Source organism: Sapajus apella, unplaced genomic scaffold, assembly GCF_009761245.1.
Source record: "Sapajus apella isolate SASKATOON/1434 unplaced genomic scaffold, GSC_monkey_1.0 scaffold281, whole genome shotgun sequence".
Taxonomy (NCBI): Eukaryota; Metazoa; Chordata; class Mammalia; order Primates; family Cebidae; genus Sapajus; species Sapajus apella.
The window spans coordinates 162,303-173,860 of NW_022437221.1; the positions used below are offsets into that span (position 1 = coordinate 162,303).

The window sequence follows — 11,558 nt, forward strand, 5'->3', positions numbered from 1 at the left end:
GCAGCACTGTGACTTCGGCGAGTGTGGTCAGCAGGGCAGAGTGCCAGCCCCGGGAATGGCCAGGCCGCCTGCCCGGGACCCACAGGCTCGGCGCCCGGCGACGAGGTTGCACTGAGGACGCCGACGTAGGGAGGCGACTGGATCATCCCTGACCTCGGGACTTCTGACCTCTGCGCTGAGAGAACAAATGTGTTTCAGGCGCCGAGTCTGCGCCATTCCCGCGGCAGCAGGTGGGGGCTCCTCCAGGCTGAAGCCGGCTTCCTGTTGGAAAGACGGAAGCTTTGAGTCGGGAGGCATCTGGGGAGACGAGGCTGAGGTTCTATGCGTCCATGGTGCTTCTTGGGAGTTGGAGCTGGAGGGGAGAGCGGGGCAGGGGAGGCCTGGGGCCTTAGCTGGAGGGCCATGGTCAGAGGTGCTGCTGGGACACGTGTGCATGCACGCAAGGCTGGGACTTCCCTCCTGCGGGGTGGCCGGAGGAGCAGGGCCGGCCAGGTCGCCCCACCCAGGCACGAGCCTCAGGGCGCTGGGCCCGGAGGACACTGGCACCCTGGTGGGGGCTGTGAGGCCGCATTGCTCGCAGATGAGACAGCGGTAACAAGTGGCTGACCCCGGTGCCTTCACCACCCGGGAGCCTGCTGCACGGGCGGAGGTGGCGCTGAGGTCCGCACTGCTGTGTCCCGGGCCCCTGGGACACTGCCAGCCTCTCCCCGTCGGCCCTGTCACTCAGGGGTTTTGTGTAAGCGGAAGCACAGTTTGCAACAGTTTGGGGTTGGCTCATTTTGCTGCTGGCAACTTCCTGGAGAGTGGCTGGTGCCGTGCCCCCGGGCTGCTCCTCTCTCTGTTGTGGGGCCCCCGCCCCACTGCCTGAGGATGCCGGAAGCACCCAGGTTCTGGCCTGTGAATCAGCTGCTAAGAGCATCTGCGTTCTGGCTTCCGTGTGAACAGGGGTGTCTCTGCCCTGGGCTGTCAGTGCCCAGAAGTGCTGGCTGCATGCTCGTTTCACATTCCGGTTTCGAATGAACGGCTGACCCTTTTCTCTGCAGCATATGTAACGTTTCTGCATGGGTGCCAGCAGTGGTTTTACCTCAGCGGTGGACCATGTGCAGCCCCAAGCAGCAGAACTCAAGCAGTGATGCCCTCTGAGCTGGCCGGCGGGGCAGAGCTCCCTCACACTGCCACCCTGGGGCCGTCCTGGGTGCGGCAGGGTGCTGAGCCCGGCCCCGGCCTCCACCCACTCCATGCCAGCCAAAAGCGTCCCCTGGGGTGGGGTCCCCTTCTCTGCAGGGTGAGCAGAGGCTCTTGGGGGGTGGGCACAGCCCTCCCTTCCCAGAAGGGTGTTTCCTTTCAGGCTCCCAGCAGGTGCCCGGGCCCAGTTGTCCTGGATGTATGTGGAAGGCAGCGGCTGGGGCTGGAGCCTTGGCCATCCCTGGGGACTGTCCCCTTCACCAGGAGGAATGCTCCCTGCCCGGGCAATGGTGCTGTCACCCCATGTGCAGACCTGGAGATGGGCGCAGGGGGTCGGTGCCTGGCCCGAGGCTGTGGAGCAGGGGTGGACCTGAGCTCTGGGCTCTGCCCTTTTCTCTGGCTGGAGTGTGACTCCCAGGGCTGCAGGGAGAAGCCCCAGCAGAATCAGGACGTCCGGGGAGCGCTGGGCACCGGTGAGGCCGCCTGCACCCCTTGGCCGGCCCTCCCTGCACCCTGCAGGATGGTGGCACACAGCCCCCGGGCCTGCCCTGCACCGGCAGGGCTCCTTCCCTCAGCCTCTGCCATTCCCGGGGGGTCCAAGGAACACTGAGGCTTATGTCATCGTTGAAACAATTTCAGACACTGCGAATTTCTGGCATTGCAGTAACGAAGGACCGCACACTTGACGGCTTAAAGCACAACATTTATTTTCTGGCAGTTCTGGAGGGCGGAGTGCAAGATGGGTCCCACTGGGCTAATATCAAGACAGAGCAGTGCCTGTCCCTCCCTGGGGGGCTCCAGGGGACCGTTTCCCACCTTTCCCAGCATCTGGAGGCACCCACATCCCTCGGCTGGGGGCCCTTCCTGCCTGTCATGGCCACAGCACAGCCCATTCCCATCTCTCTCTGGCTCTCACCCTCCCGCTTCCTGTGTGGGGACCCCCTGAGGACACTGGGGCCCCGGACCCTCCACCCCAATGCCTGCCCGTCTCCGTCCCACCTGCAGGTCCTTTTGTCCTCGTCAGGCACCGAGTCTGCAGATTCCCGGGACAGGAACGGCTTCGAGGTCTACGTCACCATCCCCCGGCCCCTTCCTCACCCTTCCCCTTCTCCTCTCTCCTGCCTTCCCCTGAGCGCTTGCCTCCGCGGGGCCCTGCCGGGGACACCTCCTCCACCTTTCAGGGTCCGCATCTTCAGCCCAGGAGGCGCCGTTCGCTCCTCGAGGCCCCATCTCAGGACTGGACCTGACTGGTGGCCGCCCGCCCCTCAGGCTGGGGCTCCCTCAGGGGCTCCTGTGCTGTGTCCCCAGTGCCTGCACACAGTGGGCACTCAGCGCTCACGGAGCCAGCAAGGGGAAGAACGGGTGTGGCTGGGGCCCCTCGCCGCCGGCCCGGGCACCTTCAGGAGCCGCTCGGGGCCTCAGGAGACCAGGACAGGCAGGAAGTGGGTGGACAGGTGGTGCCGCTGCGTCCGGCCGCCCGGCCGGGGCCCCCCCCTCCTGTCCAGTGCCAGGAACATGGGCTGGCCGTGGTGGCGCCAGCGCTGAGAGGCGTAGGTGTTGTGGCCGTTCTCTTCGATGCGCTCCCGGAACCTGCAGTCGACAGTGTAGAGCCGCTGACGGGGGTGTGAGGCCGGCCGACCCTCCCCACCCGCCTGCGCCGTCCAGCCCTACCCAGCACTCACCGACCCGTAGAGGCGGCCCCGGTGGTTCATGGCCACGTAGAAGCCTGACGACACTGCTTTGATGGCCACGACACCCACGCGTACAGAGCGGATCTCCAGGATGCCTGGGGGAGGCGGGGGGCAGGCAGGGCTTTGCTGGCTCAACACCTGCTCACACTGGCACGAGCTCACCCTGAGCGCCGCTGGGTGTCCACTGTGCTGCTTGCAGGGTCCCCAGGACCACGACAGGCACCAGGAGCCCCCCACACTCAGACCACGATGGACACTCGGGAGCACCCTCGAGACCATGACGGACACCCAGGACCACCCCTGGGACCACGAGTCCTCTCCCGACCACAACAGACACCCAGGAGCCCCCTACCCTGAGACCGTGACAGACACCTGGGAGTCCCCCCAGCCTCCGGACCACAATGGACACCAGGAGCACCCCCCCGGGCCACGACAGATACCCAGGATCCTTTTGGGGACCATGAGGGACACCAGGATCCCCATCAGGACTACAATGGACACCCAGGAGCACCCCTGGGACCTCGAGTTCTCTCCCGACCACAACAGATACCCGGGAGCCCCCCCCCCAGGACCATGATGGACACCAGGATACCCCCAGGACCATGATGGACACCAGGATACCCCCAGGCACCACCACAGACACCAGGAGCACCCCCAGCATGTGAGGGAGGAGTCAGGAGCAGTCGGAGGGAATGGAGGTAGGACAGCCCCCATGAGCTGCAGGGAGTGCAGGGATTGATGAAGACCCCATGGGAGAGCCCACCAAGCCAGGTCAGCCCAAGAGCAGCATCTGTGCAGGGGTGTGGGGGGTCCTAGACACCCAGAGGGACACCAGGGGTGCAGGAACCGACGGAGGTGGGAGTCAGAGGGGTCAGGGCCTGCCCGGACTGCTAACAGTAAATGGACCCAGCGACAAGTGCCACCCCATGGAGCCCCCAGTCCCGGCACTCACAGCTCAGCAGCTCGGCCCACGCAGTCACTGGGACTCGGAGCTCTGGACTGGAGGCCGGGGATTTATGGAATACCACAGGCATGCTTGAGCGCTGACTGTATGCCAACCGTTCTAGGCTCTCTGCATCCTACCAAGCCCGCTTAGCAGCCCCAGGTGGGAGGCGTCAGCTGTGCCCACATCGCAGAGGGGCAAACTGAGGCCCAGGAGTGGCAAAGCCAGAGTGGGACCCATCATCTGTGGGTGGCCCTGGGTGAGCCCTGCTCCAGCCTGAGCAGAAGTGTCTTATCCAGCAAGGACCCTGGGCCCGGCCCCCACTCCTCACCCTGGTGCCCGCTGCTCCTTTAGCCAGGGGCACAGTTCTTCATGGACCTGGCCAGCTCCCTGTCAAAGGGCAAGCTCCTCAGGGCAGCCTCCTGGCCCAGCCTTCCAGAGTACATGGGAATGTTTTTGAGACCGTTCCCTGGCATCTGTCACCATCTCCCCGGCCACTCCTCCCTCCACACCTCCCCTCTCCGGCAGGGTGCCTCCCAGCACCACCGTTCTCTTTCCTGTGCACCCACCTGCACCCTGTTCACATGTCCAACTGCTCTGGGAGCCCCAGGACAGTGGCCATCTGTCACTGCTGGGTCCCCCATGCCCAGCACAGCACCCGTGAGGTGCCCGATGGGTGACCAGCAAGTGCACGCAGGTCAGGAGAGCCCTCAGCTAGCCCTGACTCCCATCACTGTCGCAGGCCACGCAGTGGAGCCAGGCCTCTGCCCTGGCCCGAGGCCACCCCGCCTGGCCATGCCCGCCACGGATGGACCGGCCCAGCCAGTCCCCCATCCACCCTCGTCGCGTGCAGCCTAATGAGGGCCTTGGCGCCCAGATGAAAGCGCTGGGAAGGGCAGGGGATGATTCAGGCAGCCGCCAGCGGCCCTGGCCCCCTCCCCAGCGCCCTTGCCCAGCAGGGACACTGACTCCCCTGGTCTCCGGGTTATGCCCACATCCCCTGCTGTGCCTGGCTCTCCTGCCAGTCCACTAACACTGACTGCCTGCTGTGTGCTGGGCAGGCCCTGGGGATGGGGACCCCGCTTTGCCACCCGTCAGTGTGACCCTGGGGAGGTCCCGTCCCCTCTGTGGCCATGTGGGGTGTCTGGGAAGAAGCAGAGGGGCCCCCAGTCAGGCCGCCTGACGATTTTGTGATGTCAGGGGTCTGGAGGTCAATCTGACCTCTGCCCCCATGCAGCTGGGCCTGCCCCAACTCTTCTGGAGCCTCAGTTTCCCACCTGCTGATGGAGCGGCCCCGCCCGCAGGACTGTTCCACACGGACCCTCTCCACCCCTGAGCCGGGGCCCCCACTGCAGCCGTCGCTGTAACAGTCCAGCCCTCCCACGAGGCGGGCTGCGTCCATCGCACAGTCGGGGGAAACTGAGGCCGACGCTGCGCAGAGGAGCCTCGGGGACTCCCCCGCGGGCGCAGGTCCCCGTTATGCCGCTGGCCGCCCCCCCCACCCGCCGCCCCGCACTCACTGTCCTGGCCGTGGCGCCAGCGGGTGCCCTGCACGCGGCCGCCCGGGTCCACGCGCAGGAAGAAGTGAGTGGCGGAGAAGAGGCGCCGCCAGCGCACGTCGCCCTCCAGGTGCGGGTAGCTGCGCGGTCTCCGCGGCGCGCTCGGCGTTCTCGTGGCGCCCGGCGCCCGCGCCAGCAGCAGCCAGGCCAGGCCCAGCCACAGGCGGCGGCGCATGGCCCGGAGCCCGGTCCGCAGCGGGCTCTGCGCTCCCGGGGTCCGCGGGTCTACCTTCGCCCGGCGGGGCCAATGGGACGCCTCGGGGGCGGGGCCGGCAGCGGAGCTGACCAATGGGGCTCCCCGGGGCGGGGCCGGCAAAGGGGCTGACCAATGGGACGCCTCGGGGGCGGGACGCTCGGCCTCCGCGCGTGTGTTTGTCTCGCGGGGCGTGTCCGTGAGTCAGCCGAGTCCCCGGGCTGCCGAGGACCTCGGGCTGCGGGGGCAGGAGCGTGAGACGCAGGCCGCAGAGATCCGGAGGGAGACAGAGACACGAGGCGGAAAAGGACCACGGGGAAGATGGCAAGGAGAGACAGACAGGTGGCCGTGCCGGGGGACAGAAGGACGCGGAAGGTCCCGCCCTCCGCAGCCCCTGCCAGCCGGGCTCCTGGGCATGCCGTGGCGGGACCTCTCCCCCCAGATGGTACTTTCCTGAAAGCCAGGCTCACCAGAGTTGGGGATGCGGGTGCATGGGCAGGCGACGGCTGGGGACCTGTGTTTGGGCAGGTAGGTGGACCTGCGGGTAGCCGGCTGGCAGGGCACATCGGAGGCGGCAGGAATGCGGCGGCCCTGTTCACACCCACACTTGCTCCTCACTTAAAGCCACACCCCAGGACTCACGGGGAACCACCCAGCAAGGTGGTTCGCCCCCACCTTTCCCCTGCCTGCCTCCATGCCCTGGGCCCCAAAAGGTGAGCCCAGTGCCCCTCACAGACTCACGGCCAAGAGGAGGCATTGACAAGTGGGGAAACCGAGGCCTGAGAGGGACAGCGACCTCCAATGTGGGGAAACGGCACAACCCCAGATTCCATTCCCTTCCCTTGGCTCCCAGCAGCCCAGTCCTGTCCTGTGGCCACAGCCCCAGGTGGCACGTGCCTTTAAATAGCACCAGGGTGAAGACATGGCGACCAGCCTGTCCTGCCGGGGAATGCTCTGCAGGGACAACCGGTCCAGCTGGACGCCAGGATGCCTTCCTTGTGGCTCAGGGATCTGCTGACCCTCTCCTCCTGGCTTAGGCAGGTCACACGGAGGGTGTGGCAGATGCCACAGTCTCAGGGCCCTGCTACTGAGATGAGGTCGGGGTCCCTGTGTCTGAGGTCCAGCATGGCCTGGCTTCCCCCACTAGAGCCCTGTGGCCGGCACCCCAGGGACCCTGCAAGCCTTGCTCCACCGCCCCAAGCTTCGGTTCCGCCTCCGTAAAATGGGCCGATAAAGAGCCTTCTGGAGGAATAAAATGAGACCCTCCATGGAGCACGCTGGGCAGAGGGCACAGCAGCAGGCACTGAAGAAACGTCCTCCATCTTCTCGCCAGCAGGAGCCCAAGCCTTCCTTCCCGGAGTATCCGTGCCCGCCCAGAAGGGTAATCTGGGGCCCTGTGTTGAAGGACAGGGCATGGGACACACACCTGGGAGGCCGGCCCCACCCCAGGCGACTGTTTCTTTAATGCGTCCTCGAAAACATCATTCATATACCACAAAATTCACCCACTTACACCCTGTGGCTCAGTGATTTTAGTACCTCACAGAGCTGTGCAACTACCACCACCATCTAGTTCCAGAAAATTCCATCACCCCAAGAAGAAGCCCCTTCCCCATCAGCCGTCACTCCCCATCCCCTCTGCCTGCCCCCGGCACCCACACATCCCCTTCCTGCCTCTGTGGACAAGCCTGTCCCGGACATTTCATATAAAGGGAGTCACATGCTGAGTGGCCTTCTGTGTCTGACTTAGCTCACTGGGCGTGACGTCATCAAGGTGCATCCATGCTGTGGCGGGCGTCAGAGCCTCTCTCCTTTTCACGCCTGTAAATCCCAGCTGCTCAGGAGGCTGGGGCAGGAGAATGGCTTGAACCCAGGAGGTGGAGGTTGCAGTGAGCTGAGATCATGCCTGGAGCCTTCAGAAGCTGGGAGAGGCAGGAAGGAGCCTTCGGGGTCTCTGGAGGGAGCAAGGTCTGCACACGACTTGATTTCAGCCCAGTGTTTCCTGGTTTAGGACTTCCCGTTTCCAGAAATGTAAGAAAATGAATGTTGCCTTGGCCTGGCGCGGTGGCTCACGCCTGTAACCCCAGCACCTTGGGAGGCCGAGGTGGGCGCATCACAAGGTCAGAAGATAGAGACCGTCCTGGCTAACAGGGTGAAACCCCATCTCTACTAAAAATACAAAACACTAGCTGGGCATGGTGGCACACACCTGCTGTAATCCCAGCTACTCCGGAGGCTGAGGCAGGAAAATCGCTTGAACCCGGGAGGCAGAGGTTGCAGTGAGCAGAGATCGTGCCATTGCACTCCAGCCTGGGCGACAAAGTGAGACTCTGTCTCAAAAAAAAAAAAAATTAAAAAAACAAAATGAATGTTGCTTTAAGGCACCAAGTTTGTGGTCATTTGTCACAGGGTCTACAGAGACCGGGGGCCATCCCCTTGCATCTAGCGATTCTCGACTTTCTGGGGCTTGTTTTGTTTGGTTCTGTTTTTTTTTTTTTTTTAAGACGGGGTTTCACCACGTTGATCAGGCTGGTCTTGAACTCCCGAACTCAGGTGATCCGCCTGCCTTGGCCTCCAAAGTGCTTGGATTACAGGCGTGAGCCACCGCGCCCGACTTTTTTTTTTTTTTTTTTTTTTTTGAGACAGTCTCCCTCTCTTGCTTAGAAGGGAGTGCAGTGGCACCATCTCAGCTCACACCTCCGCCTCCCAGGTTCAAGTGATCCTCCTGCCTCGGCCTCCCAAGTAGCTGGGATTACAGGCACATGCCACCATGCCCGGCTAATTTTTGTATTTTTAGCGGAGATGGGGTTTCACCATGTTGGCCAGGCCAGTCTCAAACTCCTGACCTCAGGTGATCCCAAAGTGCTGGGATCACAGATGTCAGCCCCCATGTGCGGCTGAGAGTAACTTTCTTGCTGCTAAGATTCGGGAACCTGGCTTTTGGGGAAACACTGGTTTGGGGGATCTGATGTCTCATCAAACAGAAGAAACGACTAACCCATAAAGAATGGTGAAATAGGCCGGGCGTGGTGGCTCACGCACTTTGGGAGGCCAAGGTGGGTGGATCACGAGGTCAAGAGATCGGGACCATCCTGGTCAACATGGTGAAACCCCGTCTCTACTAAAAATACAGAAAATTAGCTGGGCATGGTGGCGCGTGCCTGTAATCCCAGCTACTCGGGAGGCTGAGGCAGGAGAATTGCCTGAACCCGGGAGGCGGAGGTTGCGGTGAGCCGAGATCGCGCCATTGCACTCCAGCCTGGGTAACAAGAGCGAAACTGTATGGAAAAAAAAAAAATGGTGAAGTAGTTCAGAAGTCTTGGTTTCCACCTAGGTTCCTGGCTTTGCCAGCCTGCAGGAGTGCAGGGGACGTCTGTAGGTCTTGGGACAGCAGGCCCTGCTCATTCAGGGACAGGAAGGTAACCCCAGTAGTGAATGAGGTCTGAGGTCACAGCCCGCTGGGGCACCCTGGGGTGGACTGAGGCGGGTGAGGGAGGATGCTGCTGTATGTTGAAAACATTCCCAGCCAGTGGCGTCAGCGCGCCCAGGCTGGCGTGGGCAGCAGCCTCTGGAATGTGCCAGGCGCTTCCAGAGTGAGGTCCAGTCCTCAGTCTGGGCTGATGGGGAAAGTGATGACAGCTTGAGCCGAGGGCCCCCAAGCGCCAGTGTGGTCGTCCCCAGCCCCACTCTGCTGAAATTGCTCCTCCGTTCACACTCGTTCCTGCCTCAGGGCCTTTGCACTTGTTTTGTTTCCAGACAGGGTCCTGCTCTGTCACCCAGGCTGGAGTGCAGTGGCATGATCTCAACCCACTGCAGCCTCAACCTCCTGGGCTCAAGTGATCTTCCCGCCTCAGCCCCCACAAGTGCCTGGGACCATAGGTGTGCACCACCATGCCTGGCTAACTTTTTGTTTGTTTTTGAAAGGGAGTCTTGCTCTGTCACCCAGGCTGGAGTGCAGTGGCAGGATCTCCACTTACTGCAACGTCTGCCTCCCAGGTTCAAGTGATTCTCCTGCCTCAGCCTCCCAAGTAGCTGGGACTGCAGGTGTGTGCCACCACACCCAGCTAATTTTTTGTATTTTTAGTAGAGATGGGGTTTCACCATGTTGGCCAGGCTGGTGGTCTCAAACTCTGGACCTCATGATCCACCCGCCTCAGCCTCCCAAAGTGCTGGGATTACAGGCTTGAGCCACCGAGCCTGGCTCTTCCCCGGGCCACTTTGGTAGAGACTGGATCTCACTATCTCAATTGCCCAGTCTGGTCTGGAAATCCTGGGCTCAAGCGATCCTCCTGCTTCAGCCTCCCCAGGTGCTGGGATTACAGACTTTAGGCACCAAACTGGCCTCCCGTTGCACTTTTTATTTTTTGAGATGGTGCCTCGCTCTGACATCCAGGCTGGAGTGCAGTGGCGAGATCTTGGCTCACTGCAACCTCTGCCTCTGGGGTTCAAGCGATTCATCTGCCTCAGCCTCCTGAGTAGCTGGGATTACAGATGCTTGCCACCACCCCTGGATAACGTTTGTATTGTTACTAGAGACGGGTTTTCACCATGTTGGCCAGGCTGGTCTCAAACTCCTGACCTCAGGTGATCTGCCTGCCCTAACCTCCCAAAGTGCTGGGATTACAGCATGAGCCACCGAACCGGCTCCCCTTTGCACTTGTGACATCAGCTTAAACACAGTTACCCCGAGATATTCCTAATCTCACCCATCACATGCCAGCTGCCCCCAGAGCCGGTGCTCCCCACTCTGGCCTATTCCCCCAGCTGAAGGACATAGGTGGCCACACCTTCCAGGCTCCATTCTAAAGCTCCGGCCCTGCTTGTCCTGGGGAGGAGGATGGGGAGACCAGGACAGGCTCCAGGCCCCGGGGGTTATTTCATTCCCATGACCTTGCCCCACTTAGCAGGTGAATCCACGCCTGCCCGCTGCTCCATTCTGCCCCTGCCCCTGAGGGCTTGGGGACTGGAGGGTAAACTGATGCTGGAGGCTGGAAGTCTCGTGGACTGGGGCTCTCCCTCCTTCCAGCCTCCCTGAGGTCCCGCGTGCTGTGTCTCTGGCAACTTGGTCGACTGCTCTGAGCCTCCGAATCCTCCACGAAGACAGGATCCTAAAAGCTCTTACCCCAAAGCTGTCATTGGAACAATGAAGGTTGTGGACAGGCATCTCTAGATTGCAGACGCTGTCCTCATTATTACATGAGTATTCCATTTATTTTTATTTATTTATTTATTTAAAGATGGGGTTTCACCATGTTGGCCAGGCTGGTCTCAAACTCCTGACCTCAGGTGATCCACCCACCTTGGCCTCCCAAAGTGCTGGGATTACAGGCCTGAGCCACCACACCCGGCCTAGATGAATATTCCAAAACAAAACAAACAAAAAAACCGGGGCACGGTGGCGGCGCCTGCAACCCCCGCGCTTTGGGAGGCCGAGTGGTGAGGATCTCTTGAGTCCTGCAGTTCGAGGCTGCGTTGAGCTATGATCGCGCCACTGCACTCCAGCCTGGGCCACACCACGTCCAAAAAAAAAAAAGAAAAAAAAAGAGAAATCATGCCGGGCGCCGTGGCTCAAGCCTGTAATCCCAGCACTTTGATAGGCCGAGGCGGGCGGATCACGAGGCCAAGAGATCGAGACCATCCTGGCCAACCGCGTCTCTTACTAAAAGTACAAAAATTAGCTGGGCGTGGTGGCGCGTGCCTGTGGTCCCAGCTACTCGGGAGGCTGAGGAAGGAGAATTGCTTGAACCCGGGAGGTGGAGGTTGCAAAAAAAAAAAAAAAAAAGAAAGAAAGAAAGAAAAAGAGAAAGCATGTTCCGGGCTGAGGTCCTCGCGAAGACAGCCTGAGAATCCACCCCCAGTTACCACGGCAATCTCTGTCCCGCCCCCTCCTTGAAGACAGCGAGAGTAGCCAATCCGAGCGTTCCACCGGCGCATGCCTCTGCGCTTTCGAGCCCCGCTGCATCCTGGGAGTTGTAGTTCTGGAGGTG

The 11,558-nt window shown here is 61.7% G+C and overlaps 1 protein-coding gene across 2 annotated transcripts; it reads right to left on the reverse strand.

Annotated features, from left to right (window-relative positions):
- Window positions 1-1,957: 1,957 nt before the first annotated feature.
- On the reverse strand, window positions 1,958-5,575 carry FGF22 (fibroblast growth factor 22). 2 transcript variants are annotated; one of them, XM_032272083.1, is made up of 3 exons: window positions 5,340-5,575; window positions 2,868-2,971; window positions 1,958-2,775 (listed from the first exon to the last, which is right to left on the reverse strand). In XM_032272083.1, exons 1-3 carry the CDS (start codon window positions 5,551-5,553, stop codon window positions 2,521-2,523), a joined length of 573 nt encoding a protein of 190 aa, XP_032127974.1. In that variant the 5' UTR covers window positions 5,554-5,575; the 3' UTR covers window positions 1,958-2,520. The 2 variants fall into 2 exon arrangements, with proteins under 2 accessions (XP_032127974.1, XP_032127975.1); XM_032272084.1 differs by having other exon boundaries at window positions 2,511-2,798.
- Between the last annotated feature and the right edge of the window lie 5,983 nt (window positions 5,576-11,558).